We start from the raw sequence: 25,376 nt of genomic DNA on the forward strand, positions 1-25,376 counted from the left end.
CTGTCCAGGGTGTACCCCGCCTCTTGCCCTGTGACAGCTGGGATAGGCTCCAGCACCCCCCGCGACCCTGAAAAGGACAAGCGGAAGCGAATGGATGGATGGATAGTACAATATACCAGTAGTCTCTTGAACCATGTGTACATGGGAAAAAGTAATGTACTTTGAATACGTACAATGAATCATGTTGACAACTATATTGAAAATACAATTTATTACACTGAGTAATAAATACATACAAAGATGCAAGTTAACAGCATTTTCCTTTTTTTCCCTCCCTTTAATACCAAAACCAACCTCAACACGAATCAACCGATGCATTTGGCACGTCTCTGTCCCTCCCTTACTTAGCTAGGTGTTAAAGGGGTCTGAAAATCAGACCAACCACTACCAAAAAAACCCAAAGTTTAAAAAAAATTCAAAGAAAAAGTCCTCCCCATCTACACCTGTATACTCCATGCAGTGTCTACAATTAACCTATGGGCCCATTTGCATGCATAAACCAATGCTTTAAATATGAAGTCAAAACTATGATCCAAAAAAATGGGGCATAAAAAAAAACAACAACCAAAAAACAAACAAACAAACACATGATATCTCTCATTTTAGTTCCAATAACCCACACATGATTGAAATTATCCTCCAGAGCTCTCAGGAGTCACAAATTGCATTACTGTATTTCTTTTTTTTCTCTCTCTCTCTCGAGGAGCTTGCTGTTCCATCCTTTGTTCATTTACTTCCTCCTTGCAAAGGAAACGCCATGCAAGTTATTTTTTCTCCTCATGAAAGGTAGTTCTTGCAGGGAGGAATGGGTGTTTTTAGCTAGGACCTTGCATTCCTCTCAGTCTCAGCCAAGCATTCACGCACCAGCCCCCTGGCATGGATTATTCCTTTGAAGAAAAACAAATACACATTTAGTCTGAGAAATGTTAATGCTTGCATGCTGCTTTTGTATTGCTCTGCATATCAAGGTTACCTCTTTTCAGTCGCTCCATTGCACTCTTACTTCCAGCGTATGTGGGTCTGATCTCCTTTCCGAGCTCTTCAATGATGGCCAGCAGCTCTGCATATTTGTTCTGAGGCACTTGGCTGCCAGTAGAGCCCTGAAGTTAAAGCAAAAATCAGTCAGGTTCAATACATTTAAACTGGTTTCTGGTATGCAAAATGGAGCCTTATCGACACAGTACAATTTGATACTTGGTACAGTTTGATACCAAAAATTAGGACCTGTGGAGTCCGGGGTGGAGAGTAGTGTCTAAAATTGACCTTCATAATGTCCCAACACTACAGCAGACACAGAGGTATTTCATGTCACTATAAGAGTGACATAAGCAGCCCTGCTTAAAATCTCTAAGGAATCACCACTTCTTGATTCAGTTGTGCTGCTGCTGTGTAAAAGACCACCACTGGATATAAACAGGTAAAAACACTGCTTTTCATCATATGGGTGGTTTGACAGACTGTAAATGCAATTTTAATATACAAATATGACTTATGTTGAAACCTGGACTGTAAAGTTGATATGAATATGAAGTAATTAGGCCAATGTTCTCCAGTTTTGCACCAATAAAACTCAACAAACAACACTCTTGTATCTTCCATGGCAATGAAGGAAATGTAAAAACTGGAAAAGTATGTTTGTTTGGTTTTGCCTTTACGAGCTGGGGTATGCAGTGAGTTTAGTAGTTACCTGTGAAAATCCCAGAGAAGGAGGTCCGTAGTCACTCAGAAGGGGCCTGTAGGACTGCAGCGTGGCCAGGTTAGCTGCTGAGGGAGACTGAAGGTTTGCAACTGTGGACAATTCAAAAACAACTCCTGTCAAAATCAAAATAGACACACAAATCAAATATATTCGAAACCAACCAACTGCTCAACTTTTAAAGCACTTTAGAGAACCTGTAAGGTTAAAAGGCACTACAAATAGAAACTGTTTGCCATTAAAGAGATTTTTTTTAATGGAAATTGTATTATCAGAGCAGTAAAGCAGGTTTTTTTTTTTCTTATAGTCATCAGTTTCACAAAGGAAGCTCTTCAGTGTTTGTGGTGTGGGAAACAGCAGTGAGGTGATGCTGATGGTGCAGGGCTTGACAGTGCATATGTTTCACATTACAGTTAAAGAAAAGATGCATATACTGTAAAAGGTTTTTAGGAACATGTGTGCGAATTAAATATACTACAGCATTCACCACAAGCAGCAATTATTCTTCTCACAGGTGTAGTATCTCCTCTCTGACACACACACACACACACACACACACACACACACACACACACACACACACACACACACACACACACACACACACACACACACACAAACACACATACACAGAAAACATTAAAAGTACAACGCCGCAAGAAAGTGATCCCAGGCGGGGTGAAGTGATTTTCTAGTTTCAGCAGCAGCAGTGCTTGTTACTGTCATCACACTCAAAACCTTTATCAAACCACCCATTTAGTGACCTCAGACATGAAGAAAAGAGATGAGTATACCAGTGAATCTTTATACTTTTCTTCCAAGAAGACAGACTTTATGATTTTTGAAAGTCATCTTGAACAATGAAGGTTGTTTAAAGTTCAGTCCAGTCCTTGTACCTGATCACCTTCAAAGGAATGTTCTTTTTCTTTGTAAAGCCACCTAACACTGATCTATGAATCACTCAAGCTTGAAAAAAGGCACAAAACTTAAATTATCAAGGAGTTTTGTTACTACATGACAGAGGACTTAGCAAAGAACCAATTTAAATTCTGTCTTGAGGCACTTTTTTACCAGCAGCCTGCTGCAGAAGTAAACATCTTTAGATGACTATGAAAAATGCCAACAATAACACAGTTTGTCAGGTATAATAGAGTATATTTACACCAATATGGAGAACTTGGAGGACAAAAGAGGAGCAAAGGCCTAAAGGGCTATCTTTAGGCCTGGGTTATCTTATCTGAATGTCATATGTTTAAGAAAAAGGAGAAAAAAAATCTGTCACAGGAGAGATGCATCTGGCCCTTCAGGTGATCCACCTACTATTCACCAAAGCCTCATCAGAAACAGGCTCAGCTGAAGCGTAGCTGTCAAGAAGCTGTTCTTAAGGAAGGGAAACTGGGGGAAAAAGGCTCAAGTATGCCAAGTTACACAAGAACTGGGCTGAAAATCACCAGCAACAGGGCGTTCAAATTTTTAGTTTGTGTACCGAGAAGGTCAGGAGAGCACTACAGCCATCTATAAAACAGGATGAAAGCTCTGTCATGGTTTGGGGATGCACTTTAGCCAGTGATGTTGGGGCTCTTGTCAAAATTAATGGATTGTGAACGGAGAAAAGTACCATCAGATTTTGATCCACTATGCAAACGTTTCATTTTTCACCATGATAATGTTCCCAAACATACTGGAGTAGAGCATACCTGGATACAAAAACATTTACTGGAACACAGTCAGTCTGACCTCCCCTTACTCTGAAGCAGTGTTCCTATGTTCCTAGTTCCTATGAGAGTTAAGGCTGTGTTGAAGAACAAAGCTTCAACTTTCGAGATTGTTGGAATTATATAAACTCTCTTTTTGCATTATATACTGTATTCCCATGTATGTTTGCACATGATTCAATAAATCTCTACATCCATTTCCCATTTTCCTAGCAAAATATAAAGAAATGAGGGGTGGTTTAAGACTACAGTACAGTAGATTAATATAAACCTACTAAAAAAATTGTCAGTCCTATTAAAGATAAAGCTAATCAGCAGCTTATGAAGCCATAAAAACTACTTAAAAATTGTTATGTTGGACATAGGTGATATCATCTTTGGTATGCCAGAGTCTTATGAAAATGGAGAGGTGATGAAATTTAGGAGGATTGACCTTTAGATGTATCTGGCAACCTTTATCTGGACTCATTACCTCTGGACTAAAGTAAAGCAAGTAGAAGTAAAATGGGTAAAATGTTGCAAAAGCACTGAAATATCAATATTAACAATCTCATAAGAGAATGTCTGTTAGGGGGGAAAAAATCATTTTTTTGCACTTTATTCATGTGCTAAAAATAGAAATTATTTCACTTGTTACTAATAGAATTTTTGAATTACAATTTTACCAAATACCCACATAGCAATCTGTACACAACCATTAGCTTGAATTGGAACGACAATTCCTATTGTTATTTTTTCCTTCTCCTTCTTTCTTTTAATTCTTAACTCTTCCGACTACTCTTCCATACATTTCTCTATATAACACATACCTTTACTTTGAGCAGATTGATTTTTTGTATTGTTTTATGTTTTGGCTGGTAACATAAAGAAACTGGGGATCTGAACACTTCCATCCACGCACATGCACCTCCATAATCACCGCTCCCCTGTCGCTTTGTTCGCTTGTAATATTCAACCTCCAACACGAGATGTCCTCGAAGAGACATAAAAAAAATTCGAGGCAGATCAATCGGCAGCTCCGACCGAGGAGCATCATGGAGGAAACGGAACAAGGCTGGCTCAAGAAGACATAAGTGATACATTTTTGTCACCGTGTAACGGCACCCACCCGGCGGGACCGCGACCCCGGACGACGGATATCGACACTGTAGGAACCGCCGCCGACTCCTTTCACATCCCCACCGTGTTTCTCCGCCGACTTGTATCGCGGATGGCGCTCTTTTACATTAGTAATAATGGCGGATATGAATTAGCCTAGCTCCCAGGATCTGACCCTATATATATAACTGGACAAAAACTACAGACACGGTCTTTCTCCAGGTATTCTCCGAGACCCCGAATTTAACACTCGATTTAACAGACGGATACTTTGATTTTCTCCGCCGTTTTTTCCTTACCCTGGTTCCCAGAAGTTCCCGGAATGTGCTGATGGACATTGGGTTTGTAAGACATTCCCAAAGACATTGTAAATTAAAGAAATAAAAATGACCCGAAATTCAGTGAAGCGTCTGTCTCTCACTTTTTGTTTACAACAGCGGCACCGGCAAATATGGCCGTCACTTTATATTGACACCCACTGTGCTTTTTAACATTGCTACTATCCACTGCGGATTATCAAGAAAACGGTTAAAAGAAGCACATTTCACCACAAAGCGACCAAATTCGCGCACGCTTTAACGCGCATTTTAAGCACATTTGCCAACCTTTATCCCGAGTTTACTTTAACGACACTTTTAAAAGACTTTTTTAACAAAAAGTGTTTAAACGTGATATGTGTTTAGATGTTTTAAACTTAAATTTTTACACAACATTATGAAGGAGAAACTAGACTTTTAAAGTAGAATAGGCAACCAGACGTGGATACATGTATTTGAGGTTAAACTTTATACTCACTCATTTTTTTTTTAATATATATATATTTTTTCTTTTTTCTTTTTTTAAGATAAAGTATGAAAGAAGACCAGCGTACCTGTCTTTGTCTGAGGGGTCGTATCCATTACTACTGATAGCAGTCTGCTTTTACCTAAAAAGAAAAGTAACTGGAGTTGGAAGCAGCGCTCTTATTTCGGAGACTTGGTTATCTTCAGTTTTTCAAAAATGTGCTCAGGAGTCATTTCAGTTCTTCATGTCCCATCAGTACTCTTGGCCACATGGTTGGACACACAAAGGCAAAAGTGTGGTCCAATCGTGGCTCTCAGGGTCATGACCCGGACCCCTGCCCACTCTGCCCCCCCCCCCCAAAAAAAAAACGAAGGCGCACGTAACAGGGTGAAAAATGAACTGTTTAGCGTTAAATCATTTCAAAATAAACGTTCCTAATTTTGGTAATTGCAATCTTGGCGCAATGCAAGCAGTGGGAGCTCATCAATAAAACCACCATATAAAGCTTGAGGTTTAGAAGACAGCAGTTTTTATGGATTTTTTTTATTATTATTTTACAAAAAATAATTAGTCTGACATTTTAAGGAGCTGGAGAATTGCTCCATAAAAACACCGTAACGGCCTTTCTGAGAGTATTTCACCATGTTTCGTGTTTAATGCACTTTGTACTAACTTATGTGTGTGGGAATTATATGTAATGGCATTATATACTTAGTTGCCAGTTTATTAGCAACACCTAAAGTAATAGAGCTATAAATGCTCATATACACCTTACACGTTTAATATGCATGCATAATGCTTTTTCTGCACTTATTAACTACACTGAGAGCTGTACTTTAAGTACCTAAATAAATAAATAAATAAATACAGAGTAAGCACTTCGCAGCATTCTCACATGCAGTGTTTTTACTTTTCATAGGAATATTTTTAAGAGTTGCATTACTGCCTTTAATAATAAAATAGAGTGCCTACATTAAAAACAAAAAACAAGCATACCACACTTGTCATCTCATATTGCTAGTTGCTGTTTTTTGATAAACGATTAACTGATGTTTCTGGAAGAAGTCAAGTCCAGTCATCTGTAACTGTAGTCTGCATATCTGGAGAATTCTATAATGTAATGCAGTAGCTTTTCAGTATTACAACACACAACAATGTAGAAGTATACCAAGCTTTATTGAGCATTGCACTCAGTCATATACAGGTAATTTTGAACTTTTGTACAACTCTTGTCAGTAGTGCAACTCGTGCAATAATGAAAGGAAAAAACATTTAAGTCCTTCAAGTGTTTCAACTTCAGATGAGCTAAATCTGCCGTGACATTTTGACAGCATTTTAAAAAAAAACAAACAAAAAAAAACAAAAACAAAAACAAAAACAAAACAATGTTTCCAAGTCAGCCACCAGCCCAAAAGATAAAATAACATGAGTTGTTCGTCTGTACATGGTGCACATTCAAGTTAAAATGAGACTTCCAATTAGAGAGCAAGCTCTAACGAATAAGTTCTCCCTCCACCATAAAAAAAAAAAAAAAAAAAATTAAAAAAAGGATGCATGAACAATTTCAGTTTGACTCATTTTACAAACTGTACAAATGATACAAAGATTTGTTCTTGTTCCACCTAACAATAACCACTCCACAGGTTTAGGAATCAAACACATCCTCTGTTTAATTATCACCACTGGGACAGCTCACGTATCCAGACTTTGCTCTGACCCTTCCAGGGCAGGTCGAGCATCACACAACATATGACTGAGGTGGTACAGGCTCAACAGAAAAAGTGGACTGTACAACAAACAGACCTTAATTACAAGAAAGCAGAGAAACTGGAGAACCATGTTTGGATGTTTGACACATACGAGCTGTAAATACAGCTAAACACACACAGAGCAACTGTACTGAGCAAAGATGTCCAAGGACCACTGAGTTCTAATCATGCATTTGCAATACACTGTAAAACTCTTGTGTTTTGGGTCTTCGTATGAGTTTAACCCCTGAGCAGATTTACATTTACCAAAAAAAAAAAAAAAATCAAAGTAATAAAAGAAAAGGAAAAAAAAAAAAAAAAAAAACACTGAGAAGGACAGTGATGCAGACTGCTGTGAAACCTTGAACATACGCACACAGGAAAAAGGCTGTTGTCAACAACATGCATTTCACAATTTTTCAGGAACCCTTTATCTTTTTTTAAAAACTAATCATTTTTTTTGCCATTTTCTCTGTTTTAATAGCAGCCAGCTAAAGACCAAGTCAAGAAATAAAACTGTTGTAATGGATTGGAAAGGAGTACAATATTAAATTGTTTTCCCTCGACCCCAAACTATGACCTAAATTTTTCTATTGCCAAAAATTTTTTTAAGCATCAAGTAAACATTTAACAACTGATTCACAGCACTGTAATGTTGCTTTAATTATTTAGCACTTTTGTCTATGATATTTCTTCTTGTGAGCATTCAAATGCTGCCACGTCTGAACAAATGACGACACTGAAACAACCATTACAGTTGCCTAATTTATGTGCTTTGTTTCATTTCAGTGCAGTGTGAGTCTATACTGCACTTTGCAGTAATTTATGGTCTCTGCATTTTATCACCACATGCCCCTTAAAGCCTCTGATAGTAAAGGGAAACACTGTATAGTAATGTTAAAGGCCCTCACATGAGGAGATACACTCTTAACACCATCTGTTTGTAGCTACAATAAAGGCCATAAACCATTTATTAAACGTTTCAATACTTTAATAAACACTAAATTGTATTTATTGTACCTAGTTCCCCAGTTTGCTTAATATTCATCATCTCTAACATTTTAACACCCTATGTATATAGAACTCAGAGGATAGCTGATGCAAAAATAACCAAATCATTTCTTTGTGAAGGTGACCAACTGCTGTAGCTCCAAGTACTCATGCAAATGCACGTTCACAAACAACTGGCTGATCAAGTTCCAACATGGACAAAGAGGAACAAAATGTTCAAGTTAAACATTAAAACAAACAAAGGAACTTTAAGGAATCTGAGACCTGTGTGAAAAACAGATGAGCAAAAACAGAAATTGGCCTGATTTTAGAAGGAAGTGGAACCTGACAATAAGAATATTTGGTTTTTACCGTCTCATGAGCAAATATGCCAGATACAGTGCATCAGAAGCCCCCCCCCCAAAAGCAAAAGGTTTCCTGCAGTAAACTGCATCACTTTTTCTACTTCAGAAAAAAACAAGAACTCTTACGCTGCAGGTAGTGCTGGGTAATATCTAATATAATGAGTCTCTAGCATACATTAATATGTGATTGTAGTTAAGCACTATATGCCCATCTGAGACTTTCCTCAGACTCTGAAAAAACATAGATTTTGCTTCATCTACTTTTGGTCCAGACCCACAAAAAGTCTTTGTTTCATACTGAGGTGGTTCTGGGGTAAAACAGGGTAAAGTATCGGTGAGGAGTGGATAACTCAGATCAACATGCTCTCTTAAAGTCACAAATCTTCTCACTCTGAATGTCAGAGGAAAATACATCACCTGTCAAATATCTCCAGGTGAAAGGAAGAGTCTCTGGAGATTACAAATTTTGGGGGTTGGGGGGAAAAAAGGGAAGAAGAAAAAAGAAAATTTCTCTATACAACCACTGCTTTACATCCGAGTGTCACCACAGCTTGGTACCACACCTCTGACACTCAGGAACAATGAGGGTTGTGCAGAAGGTCCTGGAGCCTGCAGTGTAGAGAGATCCCTTCAGGGAGGGATGTGAACTTGAGGGGTAAAGATGGGGATTAAAGCCCCTAAACTATGTGTGGTGTGTGTGGCTCAGACTCTGAGGGTGAAGCTGCTGCCGTTTCTGCTGCTCCTGCACAGCCAGCTGCTGACACTGGTCCGATGTTGAGAGCTTGTTAATTAACGGAGACACACAGTTCGCCGGAATGATCAGTCCTGGATTAAAAACAACACAGAAATTTTAAAAAAGGTCTGAGCATAAGCTCGGTGTCTACACATCTGTAGACACCATGTTACATGTCTGTCTGTTAAATAATAAGGCACAAAACATAAAACCAGGAGTTTCGCTGAGACGCCAGCTCTACCAAGAAATGAGACTAGTTTCCAAAATATGAATTTCTCCTTTAGTACAGCAGTCACTTAACTTACCGACTATCCTCTGCCCATCTTCGGTTCTCAGCCGGACAATCTGCACCTTTACATTGGTTCCACTGACCGGGGTGAGCACTTCCTCCAGCTCATTCCAAACACTGAGCACTGATCCACACAAAACGTAGTACCTCCTGCACCGAAGACCAACTTCACACTGTAGACCCACTGACGCCTTCTTGCAGTTACCGCGCCTGACAACAGGAAAAACACAAACAGGTTTACAAAAAAAAAAAAAAGGACCACAGAGCAATGGAAGCATCAAAGGTTGAAGCTGCTTATGTCCTCTCATTAAGTTGTCTTCATGACAAAAGAAGAAAAGTGTTGTTCTAAATACTGGCACCATTTTCATTGCCAAATTAATCTGCATTTGGTGCTCTGAGAAGTAGTTTCTGTCATCAACAAATGTGGGATTGGAATACAGTAAGCAAAGTAAGCACCATGCAAATCTGAAGTGCACATACCAATATGCGTGTGAGCAGATTTTTTCTGAAGACTTGTACTGATCAGTCCAGTGCTGCTTGGCATCTTCTGACAAGACCTAATACAGGGAGGGCAAAACACATATGATTCACAAAAAATATTCTGTCTTCTTCTTGTCACAGTTTAAATGAAAGAGTGTCATCTAACCTTTTTAAATTTCTTCTTGAGGTCTGCGTACGTCTCCAGTTTGACCTGCCGGCCGGTGTTGGGCCTGTACACCAAGAACAGCCTCTTCTTAGTGTTCACCTCTTTGACAAGGATGGCCGTTTTTTTGTTGTTCCTCATCTGAAAATCAACCACAGACATGTACGTCATATGTCACTGCTCTGCATTCACACACACATGTAAGAGTTAACTACACTTTATTACAATCTAGAGGCTAACTCACAGAAAGAGGTTCAGCTATTTGAGCCAAAAAAAAAAAAAAAAAAAAAAAAAAAAAAAAATCAATAAGGAATGAAATGTGATCAATAAGGAATGAACCCCCCAATTCAGACACACAAGAGTTAGCACTTCCATACCTGCACATAGAAACCATCATCGGCTCCATTCTGGTCTGCCCAAGCGTGTGTGGCTTCTTCCCAGGACATTCCCCTTTCAACACTTACCTGTGAATGAAGACACAAAGTTAGGGGCATATTTGCTATGACACAACATTATAAATGGCATACAAAATAACAAGTCTAAAAGTAAGAAAACACTTAAAAAAAAAAAAAAAAGTCAAGACTGAGCGTATCTCACACACACACAAAAAAAGGGAGGTTAAATATCCCTCCCTCCCCCCACTGGAATATCAAAACTCAATGTATAGAATTACCAGTTAAAAGGTTCACCAACTTTGCCCCAAAGTAAGATTTAAAAAAAAAATAAAAATAAAAAAAAATTAAAAAAAAGACTTATTCAGTACCACGTCTCGTCCTCATACATAGTCTATAGCTGAACCAACTAATCATGCAAATCTCTGACTAGAGCATATGCATATATGAACTTACAGTGTAGAGTTCAACATGCCCTGATGTAGTGTAGCCAGGTGTTAGAAATTTCCTGCAGTCCACCTTCTTTACTTTTTCATCACCCGAGCCCAGATCTAACAACAGAGGACAGAAATAAATGCATTGAATGATTAAAATGAAACACAACAGTAACATTCAATCTCCAAGAAAGAATAAAACACTTAATTTATTACAAAGGCCATCCTTTGGCCCAGCCTTGCTTATGTGTTTGTAAAAGCAGTTGAAAAATCTTACCGAGAATGCCCATGTCATATTTGCCATTCTTCTTTGCTTCCTGAATCACCGCTGCAAGCGTGTCAGAAAAGTACTGAAACAAAGCATTCTGCTGATGGACCTCCATGCCCAAAATACGATTCAGGAACTTCCCCATGTTGTTGTAGTCTGCAACAGTAACAAGGCACGTGGTTATTTAAAGGTTCCCAAGAAGTAAAAACAAGAGATTCTCCTTGAAATTCCCCAGTTTCTAGTCACCTTTGTCTAGTGATAGTGTGCCAGATCTGTCCTCCACATTTATGAGGCCAACACCTACTAATCCAATTTGAATTTCTGTAGAAAAGACAAAAAAAAAAAAAAAAAAAAAAAAAAAAAAAGACAATAACCATATGTGCAAGTAATTGATTAAAAAAAACAAAAAAAAACAAAAACAAAGGTATACAACAAACATAGCAACATCTACAGTATGAACTACATGCGCAGCAAACACAACAAGCCTGCAGAAATACAGGAAATAACTCCTGTCCGTGGTTAACAGTGTATGAGTCATACCTTTGAAGAAATCCCCTTTAAAGTCCGAGGGTGGAGACACTAATGGAGTATCAAGCTTTACGATTGACTTCATCACAATTTCCAGAGCGTTTCTGCCATACTGTGGGAGAGTATGAGTGAGTCACTGCCCTAAAAACCATAAGACATCCTCTCAGAGAAGTGCTTGATGTTCTTACTTTGTTGTCAAAATTGAATCTGCTCAGATCCCGAGTTTCTGTTGCTCTTCTGTCACCATGAGTGAGAGCACCCTGTTACAAAGAATGAACACAAATGAAGTCCACATATGAAGAGAAAAGTCTCTACAAGACTTAAGAGAAATAAGAAATAAGCATCCTCACCAGGCTTTCTAGTCTTTTGGCAACAATGGATGCAAATCTTTGCTCTCCTGCAAGCTCCGATATGAGGAAGACATATTCTGGAGCTGTGACCTGGTTTGATCTGTGGGTTCTCCCTGTGTTTGAGAATAGAACATCAATTTTGTTACATACCTTTTTATTATTCTTTTTTTATTAACAGGGTGCAGTCTAACACAGGAGAAGGAAACCAAAGAAAAATCATGTACTGAGAGTACAGAGGAGTAATATCTACTGACCAAACTGCTGTATAGCCCTGTCTGCGCTCCACGGCAGCTCTAGTGTCATGTGGACTCTCCGCCGCTGGTTCTTCACTCGACGGTCAGCCTGCAGGGATATACCCGAGCTTGCTGCTTCTGAAATGATGGCTATGTTCTGGTTGAAGGAACAGATGAGTGAACGTTACACTCCAGACACAAAAGTGCAATTAGCAGCTGTGACGTCTGTATTTATAGACACATGTCAGTCAACTACAAGCCACAGCTTTGAACCCTGTTGGTTCAATTCTACAGCAGGCCTACAGCAGTACAGTTTAAGTGCATATTGAAATTGGTTATATGCTAGGAAGGTGGTGAAAGCAAACAAACCCAAAGGATTAAAACTAAATTACAATATATATATAAATGCATATGCAATTTAAAAAAAAAATAAAAAAAATTACTTTACCTTCTCTCCATCCATGAACCTCTGCTTCTCAGTGAGATTGAGTATTTCCACAGGGACGTCCAGCTCAGAGCGAGATTCATAAGTGATGGTCCCATCATCGTTGCTGACCACGCGACCTTTACGGCCAGTCATCTGAAGCACAATTAAAGAATCCGCAAAGTTAAAATTCATACAGGACAATCCAACTTAAAAACTGGTGGGGTGGGTGAACAGGGGAACTGGAAGTCCAGCCTACATACAACAATTATTTTTTACCTCAGCTACATTTTCAGGTCCTCCCAAATCATCTATGAGCTCATCCAGAGTGTTGGGAGGCAGATCCTCTGCCAGATCCTCCAGTTTTTCAAGCAGCTCTTTCTTCATTTTCTGGGCAAGTTCCACTGAGTCCTGACTTGTTAGGCAGCTTTCCTGACTGTCTGACTTGACTGATGAACAAGGAAAGACACAGTATTCATTAACCTCCAAAAAGCTCAGTCAGGGTAATATAAGTTTATCTTGCCATGCTGGAACATGCTTACCTGTGGCAGGCGTGCTGGGGGGATTAACTGAGGCAGTGAAAGTAGGCCTAGTGGAGCACAGCCCCGAGGCCAACAAGGCACTTTGAATCGAGTCTGGATCAATACTCTTTCTCCTCTTTTTCTTCTTCTTCTCCTTCCCTTTCTTTGGTTCCTTCCTGTTAAGCCATGGATCTAGAAGGAGGAAAAAAATAAATAAAAAAAATACTGATTTGCTCCAATTCACTTTGAAATGCTTTAATTTACATCCAGGCTCCCCTAGTATCCTCACCATCGTCATCGTCAGACTCTTCTCTGAATGGGTTGAAATCATCATCTTCGTCTGCTGAGCTGACTGATTTGAAGCTGTCATCACTGTCACAGTCTCTGTCCGACTCCTCTGACTGGCTCTCATCTGAACTCGTACCCGACAGACCCCCATGCTTCCGGGGACGCTTTTTCTGCTGCTTTTTAACCTCTGAACCTGGAGAAGCAGAACGAAATAAGAATGATGCAAAAGCACAACTTGATTTACACGAGCCATCTTTTTGCTGAGCTGAGTTTTAGGCATCATTAATGTTTTTATGATTTTTTTTTTTTTGATTTTTTTTTTTTAACCTTTCCTCTTCTTGCCCTTCTGTTCTTGTTCTACTGCTGTGTCACTGGGAGAGGGGGTCTTCTTTGCTGAGAGGTCGATACCCAGCAGGCTGTAAAGCTTCTGTCTGTCTGGAGCTGGGAAGTGCTTTTCAATCAAGGACTGTAGCACACCTCTACAACAGAAACATTTTATCGCATTATTGTCATGATAAAGACACAAAACTATGTTCACACTGTCACAAAACTGTCATTTTAAGTCAGTCCGTACTTTGCAGTTGAAACAAAGTCATTGAGTTCTCCCCCTCCTTCCTCCAAGGCCTCCAGTGTTCTTGCTTCACCAGTGGACTGAAGGCCAATCACCACACACTGTAAAGGTAAAAACTGGTTAGCTTATTTGTTCTCTTATTTAGGAGACAAATGATCAGAATTGCACAACTTTATATTTCAAATCACTATTAAAGTTTGTGGCCAGGGCTTTGGTCCCTAATGTTATTCCCAATTCCAATCACACCCAACTCTATTCACTTCTCTGTTTAGCTGCCATAAAGATATAGTGCATTTTAGTCCCCCACAGCAGAGGGGAAAACAATTCAATTCCATCCCCTGGCAAAAACTGAAAACACTTAAAAAGTTGCAGTCTGGTGGGATGCACTAACAACAAGGGAAATAATCCACAGCTACATTTTATAAGCTGTGAAAGTAAAAAAACTAAACGCATGATAAAAACATCCTCAGTATGTCTACGTGTGTAGCAAAACAATGTATGCTTAAGGATAAGATAATACTTTATTTATCCCAAAGATGGGAAATTCCTTTGGTACGGCTAAAACAAAACAGAATAGTAAGCAGCTCGATAAGATCCAATAGGACCAAACAAATTTGTGAGTTCTGTTTGCAATAACTACCTTGTAATAATAGGTAATAATAATAATTACCTTGTAATAACTAAGAGTGTTACCAAAACGCCTTTAGCTAGTTATAAGTGTTACATTTTGCTATGTCAAGGGCCTCAAGCGGATTTTTTTTTTTTTAGGATAAAAGTTTTCCCTGTCAACTGGTACGGTTCATCGCTTCATCACTTAACAACTGAATTGGAGATTCGGTCATGTTCTCCCATTTGGCTACTGATTGGTCCTTTAAGAGCAGGAGCTGGCTCAATCATCTATTCATTCAGGTGTCTTTCATATTGTCAATGACAATCACAGGATGCACAGTTGTGCTTTTATTGTGGAGTAAACCTACAACTGACAGTTACTGCTTCAAGTCAGAGTATTTGTTTCAACGGATCTCAACAGCCACACAAACACAACTACCCAAATTCAGATTGTGTGGGAGTTTTAAATTCCGCTATGTGTAGCACTTTGTGGCATACCCAGCAACGCATGCAAACATGCACACACTTGCACGTCAGATTAATTTGCCAAGTGTGCCCAACTTTAGCTATCACATGCAGCCTTATTTCCTTGCAGGTTAAAGTCCACGCCCCTGCAGAAACTTGCTTCAGCTGACACACCCTACATATCAAATATATTGATATATCAATTTGTTTAACCAGTTAGTGAGGGCAACAACATCACTGTTAATCACACTTCAAAAACAGTTTTACCTTTCCATTCTGAACCTCTTCTCTGGCCAGCTGAACCACTCGGTGGACTTTGGAGGCAATGCAGAGATACTTAAAGAACCTTTGGTGGGCAGACCAAAACTGACCCCACATGGACTTCTTCATGCGTTGCTCTGCATCCATGAGGTTTGCAGCCTGCTGGAACCTTTCCCGTGCACTCACCCACTGGAAGAAGCACGAGACAAAGTTGAAATAAAATAGTGCAAGCACAAACGGAAGAATTAAAGTGATGAAGAGGTAGATGCTCACCAGTCTAACAGATTTGTTGTACATGTTGATATATTGCTGAGTCAGGGGAACCTCGTCGATCTTGAAAGTCACACCTGTAAAACTCAGCTGTCTTGCAATGTACATCCCTCTCAGCTTCATGTCCATAGCTACAATCTCCATGGCACCAACACCTCTGGAATTGAGAGGAAAATGTATGCAAAAATGACGTGCATGTTATGACCTACAAGAGGCTTCTATGAAGTATGAAGCGGCCAGTGGAAAAGTAGAAAAGCTATTAGCTAGCACCCTTTTTCAAATGTTAGCTCATTTAACTTCATCCTTAATTTTTTTTCCTCCTTGTATCAAAGCAAGCACTTAGTGGAAAAAAACCCCCACACATACAAAATTAATCACAGGGCTGGGCGATATGAGGAAAATCTAATATGGCAACATTTTTCAGCTATATCACGATACATGATATACAAATGTTATTTTCAACCATATAAGTGCCATAGAATTCAGGACACAAAATAAAACAGCGGAAATTAAAAATGTCCTCCTTTGTGCTTATAACATATAAAAATTGGGGGAAAAAAATAAATAAATTAAAAAAAAAAAAATTAAAAAAAAAAAAAAAAAAGTGACAACCTCAAATTACAGAAATAACAGTGTAGACAGTGACTATAAAAACAACTGACCAAGAACAGTCACAGGTATCACAACCGATTTATTTAACGTTTTCTTTGGTGTGCAGGGAGACAATGACATGCCAAGTTGAAAACAGTCTTCATTTCCCAGTGAATGACTTTCCAGCTGGTGGAATAAATTCGTGGTGCTGCTACCTTTTTCCAGCAATAGCTTTAACACATGCTTTGCAAATGAGTGCATTTTGTCTGTGGTGGGGACCAGTTTGCAGCATAATTTGCATAGTACAGTTTTCTGGTCCGTGTCAGACTTTTCATAAGCCCCTCATTTAAGAATAAGGCCCTTGATTTGCTTTGACAGGTCCTTCTGTTTGGAGCAACCTGGTTCTGCCTCAACTTCACTCGCCATGTTGGTATTCTTTGTGTCTGCATCCACGTGGTGACCATCCAAACGATGAAGAAAATAAATAAATAAATAAATAAAATACTGCAGTAAACAATGTATTTTGCGACACCACGAAACAAACGATAGCGTCTAATATGAAACAATAGATGTTTTACTTTCGCCATCCGATATATTTCATCATACCGCACAGCCCTCATTAATCATTTAGCAAATTTTTCAGAAAGACCCCTCATGACCTTGATTCCAATATCAGACTTCTTAATGACTTTTGGGAACTTTGTCTTTCAAGTCTATGGCTTCTTCTGCAACTTGAAAGGCTTACCTGCGCTCAACAGCTTGGATAAAGTCCCCAAATTCTCTGAAGGGTGTTTTGTGTCCCCATATGCCCAACCGGTTCATGTAGGCCATGTTTCGTGGTTCAGAGGCACCTACATAGGATTTTTTTTTGTTACAATATTTAATGTTTGCAAAGATGCATAATAATAGGATTTAAGACTGCCAATTTATTCATAGATCAAATTATGTTTGTGTTGTTAACAAACCTGTAGCACTTGCATACACAACCCGAGCCTTTGGGAGTTTGTTCTGCAGCTCCAACACTGCAAGCCCAGTTTTTGTAGGCTTGGAGGAGCCAATTGGACAAACGTTTTTGGCTTTATGACACTCATCATAGACGATCTAAAGGGCACTTTGTTAAGGAAACCCCTTATATTTATCTTATTTACATCATTTTACATATAACTAATCATACTCATGGTTACATGAAAACAAAAATGGTCTAATCAACCTTTTGTATGCATTTAAAAAAAGAAAAGAAAAAAAGAAACACTTCTGAAAGGATACGACTCCATCAAAGTCTTCGCCACACCAGTGGAGAAGCTGCTCAAATCTGGTCTTATATTTCCCTCCTGACTGACTCTCTCCTATCAAAGAGGAGTAGGTGGCAAAGATGACACCTTTCTTCACACTTCCATTGTGCTTTGAAGAGATTTTGCCATATTTGAACTGAAAAACAGAAAAGTGTAATGTCATACGAGTGAGTAAACACTTGACATTATTGTGTACATCATAAAAGTGTTTTACCTTGTTGAGGGAATGAACCTGGATGTTCTTGGCTCCAATGTCTCTTAAATCCCTTTCAGCGTCATACTTCAAATCATTTGAGACACTAAACCTTAAGAGAAGACAATAAAACACAAAATATTATACAGAGGACATGTTTAGGTTTTATTTTACAGTCAGTCAATCTGTCAACGACTGTGGCGAATATTAGAACTTACCATAGTGACCTCTTCCTGCCCAGGAGGTAATTCTCATAGATGATCCCTGCAATCGTCCTGCCTTTCCCCACACCAGCTCCATCGCCAATCAAATAAGCCGCTCGATCACCATTTGGGAGGAATGTCTCATGTTGCTGTGGTACAGTGAGATAAGAAATTTTATTTTTCAAGATAGGGAATAGCAAAGAACTCCGCAAAAACAAAAATACCTAAACAACAATCGCAGAAGAACAGAAGATCATCACATTAAATATTATACGCCGTTTTCAAATAGCAAGTTTTGGTGAAACAACAACAGAAGAGTTAAAGTGGAACAACCAACCACAGATGCATTTTTTAGTCTTATTTTTTTTTTATTATGAATAAAAGAAAAAGTTACTGTATAGTCAGTCAGTTTCCAGTGATTACCTGAGCTGCATATGTAATAGCTTCCAGCTGCAACGCAGAGAGGCAGCCCCTGTCAATGACTTCCTCTGGGATGGTCAGTCTGTACCACACATCAGGAGGGCTCACACTGGACAGAGAACTGGTCTCTACAACAGGATCTGGGTGCCTCAGGCCAACCTTTACTGCAGTGACAAAACCAAGTGGTCAGAGGAAGAAGGAAGCAGCAGCAGCAGCAGGCGGCTGCTTCTTGTTTGATTTGATGGAGCAGTATTGATTAAGGGTGATGCTGACACTGCTGTTACTCCACAGTCTAGTTCATTGGCCTTGAGCTCCTTGCTTAGTGACAAAATGGCTCATTATTGATGAAACTGATTCTTTGATTTAAAACAGTAGTACTTACATTTCTGTGGCATGTACTCTGCATAAGTCTCAGCATGACCCAGCTCATCCTCCTCTTCCTCCTCAGGCTCATCCTCTTCCTTCACCACTGGAGGTTTCTGTATAGAGTCATGTGTAAGCAATATTCTGCTTTTAAATTGTACGCCAAGGCCAAGCAAGACCAAAAAGAACTATTTAGAATCACTTATATCTACTCTATAAAGAAAAATTAAAAACATGAAAAAACCATAACTGTCCACCTTTAATATTATAACACTTACCAGAGAATGTGGAAAAGTTTGTAGTTTAATGTCATCATGAATCCAGATCCTGGCAGCATCTTTACCCAAAACTTCTCTCTTGATTCCATTGTTCAAGTCACCTAAAACACCAACACGCCATTAAACTGTTACTGATATGGTCAATGCCCCATGGATGACTTGTCATTTTTGAGGCAATGCTTAAAAATCAGAAAGATGTCTCTGCTAAACTATAATAGTTAGCACAACAAATAAACAGCATATTGTTAGTTTATGCTGTTATTTCTACTTTTCATTTTATTTTCCAGGTAAACATCTCTGTCTCATGAGATGCAAACAGAAAATGTTCAGCTCTGGATGAGCTCAGCCAGGATTTAAACCAGTTACAACCGCTTCAACCAACTACAACTTTAAAGATCATTTTAGCTCTCTGGGATTGAGGTGAGCTTAATGATTCTTATCAACAGAATGATTAAAACGTCACAGCTGTGGCATGGAGTTGGAAAATTAAACTTAAGACTTAATACAGACTCATGATAAACCCATCCGAAATATGAATGATGAATGAAAACTAGATCAAAACCCCATCACCACTTACCTATGTTTATTAATACTTTCCAATAGTATAACAATAGCAAAAATAATAGGTCAGAAAACTACCGGCAGACTGAATGTTAATCAGCAAAAACTTCAAATATAAAGTTCTTATATTTATATGAACACATGTATTCAAATAAAATATCAGTTTTCAACTTCTTAAATGCAGAATGTGTTTTTCTCATATTTTAGTCATTTCAATTCATAGACTAAAACTTTTAACTATGACGTAAACTCAGGCTCTAAAGTTATTATTTGCCCCTCCCCCTTTCCTATGTTTTATTAACCTACCAATAAAGTGATGACAATGCTGGTAAATAATGTTAACGGCAGCCCTACTAGGAGTCATTTAGGATAATATAAAAGAGTCATTAGGTAGGTAAATCCACTTCCTCCCACAGTCCAAAGACATGCTTACTGTTGGAAATCTCTATCTAAATATACTGGAAGAGAAACATATATTCAATTTCAGTGGTCAGGGGACATCAAAATGCATGCATAGATTTCCTAGTCAAACTAAAGTAAAAAATATATATATTTTTATTTGTTTTTTTACTCTTTTTTTTTTTTTTTTAAAGCAGCATTTCTACAACACAACAGCTTTAACTCAACTAAGAAACTCCAGACTGGCAACACAACGAGCATCTCTGGTTCCTCCCACCAGGAGCACTGAACAAAAGCCATGCTAATTCGTGTTATTGATAAATTAGGCCAACCATAAAATTGACTTTTTCCCCATTGCATTAATAATGACAATGAAAAGACATGCTTGCCACCACACACTTTTAACTGTCATAATCCTCTAATGTACGCACACGTCAGCAGAACAACATGACTGTCTAATGTGTTAGTCTTTTTGGCTGTTCGCATGGAAACAGGAATGGGACGATTCTATTTCTATTCAGGACCATTTGGGTACCATGTCTTTCTCTGATAATGCCTTTGATATAAGTTACTTATGAACAAGTGCTTAATAAGTTTTTGCTACAACCACATTCAGTAACACTGTAAGAAATAGACCATTACCTTCTATGACATGATTTGAAGAACCTGAAATGATTTATTTATGCGGCCTGCTGTGTTAAGTATTAGTCGAAATGTTTACAATACATATTTACAAGAACACATGATAACTCACCTGGGCCTGTGGCTGTTGCTACTGGTGGAGCAATATCAGGTGGAGGCTTGAGCTTCATGAGCTCTATCAGACTGTTGCCCTTTAGACCAGTGCTCTTCACACTGTTGGGCCGAAGGAGGTCTTTCAACTGAATCTGCTGAGATTAGAATGATTACCATAACCAAGTAAAATGCTTTTCCACTGACTAAACTATTTACCCACTGAAAATATGAGCTGCATAAACTCACCTGATCTCTGTTAGAAGGCACTACTGTGGATGCTGAAGGGGGAATACTTGTGGAAGAGGGGGCTAGTGAACTTCGCAGGGTTGAATTCGCCACATGAACCACCTTGGTGACAGTTATGGTATGCTTGACAGGGTTAATAGCAGGCTGTTTGGTCACAACAGCTCCCAGTGGAGGCAACTGATTCAGCTGATTTAAGACAAACGTGGTGGTTGATGGCTGAGGTTTGTGCTGGTAAAAAAATAAAGATAGTACATTTGAATTCACACCGCAAAACATAAACTGCAAAATACCAGAGTTAACTAAAACAAGAGGAACATATTGTTCTGTAATCTCACCCTGATGGTAACAATGGGGACTGCAGCAGGATGTTCAGGTCGAACAACTTCTACTGACTCTGTCCCCACACCAACACCAACATCCAGGGCACTGATGGAGATAGACTGTAGGAAAGCAAATGATAACATTAACATATATACAGATGTATAAACAGTAATTTCTCCATAAGAACAAAAACTAAGGATCATCTTACTTGCTGGGTTGTAGAGGGCTGTGCAACATCCTGAGAATCAACATCAAATAAGCCAATATCATTTGGGCAAATTCCACTCTCACTGAGAGCGGCGAGAAGTAAATCCTGTCCGGGATCCATCTGCAAGACAAACGTTAATATAACCTTATGGAAACATCTTCCATTTAGAGTGTTGATTATCTACAGGTCCAATAATGATGGTATGATGGAAATCACACTCAGAAGTTAACACGGAGTGGATAGAACATCAGCAGCCATTTTGTTAATTGTGTTATAATGAACCAAAGGGGAAATCAACAAAAAAATGTTTCCAGCCTCTCAAGTGCGAACATTCCCAGCCTAATACGAATCCCTCTAAAAACAAGTAATCCGAAGACCCTTTTGTCATGTGTTAGGTACGTGTCATCTGCATTTTTTACAGTGTGTAATCAGCCAATACAAACAAAGACTAATTGTTAGTATAACTTGTCTTCATCCGCAGCCCTAAAAATTCTCCAACACAGCGAGACACTCTTCCCTGGGATGCAAAAGAAACTATTCACTCTGTGCAACCATGAAACTCAACTGTGAATTTAAAAGTGAATGCTATTTTCAGCCAAATGAAAACTTTCCACGTCAAGCAACATGTGTAGTCTCATAAGGTTACATCTTTTACCCATTTAAAGCTCATTTTAGTCTCTAGTTCAGATTCAGATGAATTAGAAAAACTGAGCTCTGCTTAAACAAATACAATCAAACATTGCCATCAAAAGCAGACCAGTAATAATCAATCCTCATTCTTACATGTCATTTACAGTAACCAGACATAGAGACATACAATGGGGACAGCTTACAAAGGAAACCCAAAAGAGTAATGTAAACCACAAATATCAAGACCCACATGTAAAGCACACGTGGGGTACAAAACAATCAGTGTAAAACAAAATTCAAAGCTACGCTTTCCAATGAAAAATAAATATTTCACACTCAGCATGAAACAACAAACTTTTGATGCTAAACTTAAATCCGCAAATACTGTTTCAATCAAATATAAGCTGTTTGGATGTTTAAACTCTCCTCAACTCTTGCAGGATCGAAACAAGCAAATTAATGATGAACAATTCTTGTAAACGCTGACTCGATATACTTTAATTCAGTCGTTGGTAGGATTAACAACACGAGAATTAAAGCTAGTCGAGTACTATAGCAACTTCTACACACCCGTGTGATACAAAGACTTGTTCCAAAGTGACCCAAAACAAGACACGTGTTTGCAATGCCCTCTTATAACTTCCTGCTCTCTCTGGATCATCAGAGGTTCTCCTTCCTCGTTAGCTCGGGTGGTTCATAGCCTTATTATTTATGCAGACAATAATATCGTATATGCTAAAATATTATATAAGCTCAAAGAATACATATATAAGATAAACACCAGTCTGCAACAGCCACTGCGTGGTTTTTCAGAATGTTGTACAAGCTAAACTGGCCTGCTTAGATCAGGGTGACACAGCTAAGCTACGCTAGCTTGCTCACTAACCGAAAGCTAAGCTGCCGAAACTGAAAACCAGTTTCATATTCAGTATTTCAGTGACAAGTCAGAAAGGTGAAATACTCTCAAACTGACAGAGGCTAACCTAATGCCAAGTTCAACCACGTACAAAATTCAGAAAGAAAGCTTACAGCCGTTATGGCTCAATGTTATTAATGGTAACCACGGATACTTGCTTACGTCCATATGTCAGTCCATTTATCCTACTGTAGATTCTCGCTCCTGGAAATGTTTGTTTTCTCCAGGTTTACTTTATCTCTCACTGGTCTAACTATCACGGATACTTTGATTCCACTACACCATATTAGAGCCCTCTAGCTAGCTTGTTACGTCGGCGCTCCTTGAAGTTGATAACGAGTTGCTGATAAATGACGTTAGCAAGTTTTTTCAGCACTAAGTGAGTTTTAAAAAATACCAACTTCGACTATTTCCAGCAGGCTACCCCTCCTACTCTCCTGCACCACAGCTAACGAAAAAAAAGAAACATGCTATCGACCCCTCACATTGTTTTGATACTCACTGTACTCTCCCCCACTGTGTCGCGGCTTTTGCTAGCTAACATTAGCAACAAGGAGCGTTCAGACCAGCTACCCGCTATCTTCAAATCGAGAACTTGGAATTTATTCTTCAACAATCAGCGCAACACCGTAATTTTTACATTTTCCTCGCGAAGAAGTTGAGCTAGCGTTAAAACGAAGCGTTCCCACGCCGATATGCTCACCTGGTGGTTGAACGGCCGCTGCGGCTCGTGATCGGCAGCGCTCAGCAGTTCGGGGCTTGTTGTCCTATCCGCTCCGTCGCGCTCACGCCATCTTTTTATCAAACGCTCCGCCGCATGCTGGTCACGTGACATGTAGGCCTACAGCGTCCGTTTTCGAAGTCAAACTCTTCGGGCAGCGCCGACAAAAATGAGTCTCTGAGCAGCCGCGCGGCATCCCCCGATGACAGTAAACTGATAAAAGCGTGAAAATCAACATTTCTTCAACGTTTCCGCAAACGATAAACATAGCAGAGTCATCGAGCTAATACCACATCACGTGACCCGACCAGGTCTGGATAGGAAGTGACGATGAAAATTGTTTCTTCTTCGTCTTCTTGTTCCTTTCACACCTCTTCTTGGTTCTCTTTTATTAAACAGAAATATGCGCATGCCTCAAATATATACATGTATCGATATCGTTCGTTTTTTAAAAAAATATTTTCATCGTTTTTTCATTGTTCTATTTTTTATTTTACTATGAAATAAGATGTGAACCCAGTGGGTAAAATTTGGAACGACGGGATATTTCAAAAGGATATGACTGTTATGAATACCTTCCAGCACCCCTCGACCCTGAATCGAATAAGTGGGAGTGAATAGATGGAAACAGAGGGGTGTATACTTTACAACTGCATGAAGTTAATCAATATAAGTAATAAACAAATACAAATACAAAATTAAATAAAGGTAAATGCATTTTTGGGACACGAGGTTTTTACAGACTTCTTGTTCAAGTAAGAAGAAATAATGCTCACATTAGCTGTCCAAAACACTAAAGAAGTGTTTTTTGTTGGCAAAGTTGATTTATGAAAGTTGAACACATAAACACAGAATAGTTATATAATGAATTTATGGTTATTCGTCATTCTTTCACCTATAAAAATCAACAGTCCACAGTCATTTCATAATCCAAAATCAAATAGTCATTTCTAGAGGCTCTAATAATCTTAGTAACCACAATGTTTTCATTTAGTAACAAAACTAGAATATGATGAATGTGCCATAAAAAAAAGAAAAAGACATCAATCCAAAATCAGTGAGAGTACATATTACATGAGAATAACAGACAGAAACATAAAACAGGAAATATGGATTTAGGACTAAATGAAATATTAACTGGAACAGATGAACAGCCATATGTTTCATGAGCACCATGAAAGAAAATGTTCTATAGTTCAGTACTTTGAGTATAAAAGAAGCTGGAATAAACAGAATTAGCAAAGTAGACATAGCAGGTGGTATTACACCTTATAGTGGAACAAAGCAGCTTTAAAAATTTGGGCAACAGTGGATATAATTATGTTGTTCAACAAATGGACAGCTATTCAAACAAATGGACAGCTATTCAAAGGCTGTTTTCTTGTATTTGCGTCAGTGTTGATGGTATACTTGCACATAAACCACTATATTGGACACTGATGTGTCACTCCATACCCTGCCACCCACTGGTCGTTTAATGTTACTATAGATGTATGACGTGTTTCATTGTAATTATTGTTATTTAACCCTGTCATGCATGAATTATGACAATCAATCAGGATTTTGTTTTTAAAGTATTTTATTCATCTTTACATGCCTAAAGATGAATACAAATTCTTAAGAAA

At 38.7% G+C, this 25,376-nt stretch overlaps 2 protein-coding genes across 7 annotated transcripts; both read right to left on the minus strand.

Annotated features, from left to right (window-relative positions):
• Positions 1-196: 196 nt before the first annotated feature.
• LOC120718757 (cyclin-dependent kinase 2-associated protein 1) lies at positions 197-5,558 on the minus strand. Of its 4 annotated transcripts, none has more exons than XM_040007445.1 (4): positions 5,381-5,558; positions 1,688-1,812; positions 974-1,100; positions 197-887 (listed from the first exon to the last, which is right to left on the minus strand). In XM_040007445.1, exons 1-4 carry the CDS (start codon positions 5,406-5,408, stop codon positions 820-822), a joined length of 348 nt encoding a protein of 115 aa, XP_039863379.1. In that variant the 5' UTR covers positions 5,409-5,558; the 3' UTR covers positions 197-819. The 4 variants fall into 4 exon arrangements, with proteins under 4 accessions (XP_039863379.1, XP_039863380.1, XP_039863377.1 ...); XM_040007446.1 differs by having other exon boundaries at positions 1,688-1,788; positions 5,381-5,556; XM_040007443.1 differs by lacking the exon at positions 5,381-5,558 and adding an exon at positions 4,809-5,089.
• An 891-nt stretch (positions 5,559-6,449) lies between these two features.
• Positions 6,450-24,075, minus strand: sbno1 (strawberry notch homolog 1 (Drosophila)). Of its 3 annotated transcripts, none has more exons than XM_040007431.1 (33): positions 23,734-24,075; positions 21,485-21,604; positions 21,291-21,395; positions 20,956-21,183; positions 20,729-20,861; positions 19,015-19,115; positions 18,756-18,852; positions 18,377-18,537; positions 17,969-18,102; positions 17,772-17,862; positions 17,532-17,693; positions 17,231-17,366; positions 17,011-17,116; positions 15,678-15,831; positions 15,411-15,593; positions 14,073-14,170; positions 13,826-13,977; positions 13,500-13,691; positions 13,232-13,402; positions 12,969-13,138; positions 12,714-12,845; positions 12,287-12,422; positions 12,033-12,145; positions 11,871-11,942; positions 11,695-11,794; positions 11,401-11,475; positions 11,164-11,310; positions 10,909-11,003; positions 10,438-10,524; positions 10,064-10,201; positions 9,898-9,974; positions 9,434-9,627; positions 6,450-9,220 (listed from the first exon to the last, which is right to left on the minus strand). In XM_040007431.1, the coding sequence occupies exons 1-33, from the start codon at positions 23,863-23,865 to the stop codon at positions 9,078-9,080; spliced, it is 4,335 nt and encodes a 1,444-aa protein (XP_039863365.1). In that variant the 5' UTR covers positions 23,866-24,075; the 3' UTR covers positions 6,450-9,077. The 3 variants fall into 3 exon arrangements, with proteins under 3 accessions (XP_039863365.1, XP_039863364.1, XP_039863366.1); XM_040007430.1 differs by having other exon boundaries at positions 20,729-20,864; XM_040007432.1 differs by lacking the exon at positions 23,734-24,075 and adding an exon at positions 23,193-23,726 and having other exon boundaries at positions 20,729-20,864.
• Between the last annotated feature and the right edge of the window lie 1,301 nt (positions 24,076-25,376).

Source organism: Simochromis diagramma, unplaced genomic scaffold, assembly GCF_900408965.1.
Source record: "Simochromis diagramma unplaced genomic scaffold, fSimDia1.1 OVJJ01000682.1, whole genome shotgun sequence".
Lineage (NCBI taxonomy): Eukaryota > Metazoa > Chordata > Actinopteri > Cichliformes > Cichlidae > Simochromis > Simochromis diagramma.

Coding starts and splice junctions, on each gene's coding strand:
- sbno1 (XM_040007430.1), bottom strand. CDS start 23,865: ATGTCACGTGACCAGCATGCGGCGGAGCGTTTGATAAAAAGATGGCGT. Junction 21,605..23,733: donor AGCGGCCGTTCAACCACCAG/GTGAGCATATCG, acceptor TTTGTCTTGCAG/ATGGATCCCGGACAGGATTT. Junction 11,311..11,400: donor CACACTATCACTAGACAAAG/GTGACTAGAAAC, acceptor TTACTGTTGCAG/ACTACAACAACATGGGGAAG.
- LOC120718757 (XM_040007443.1), bottom strand. CDS start 4,875: ATGTCTTTGGGAATGTCTTACAAACCCAATGTCCATCAGCACATTCCG. Junction 1,813..4,808: donor GGGAACTTCTGGGAACCAGG/GTAAGGAAAAAA, acceptor TGATTTTGACAG/GAGTTGTTTTTGAATTGTCC. Junction 1,101..1,687: donor CTTCTCTGGGATTTTCACAG/GTAACTACTAAA, acceptor CTTTAACTTCAG/GGCTCTACTGGCAGCCAAGT.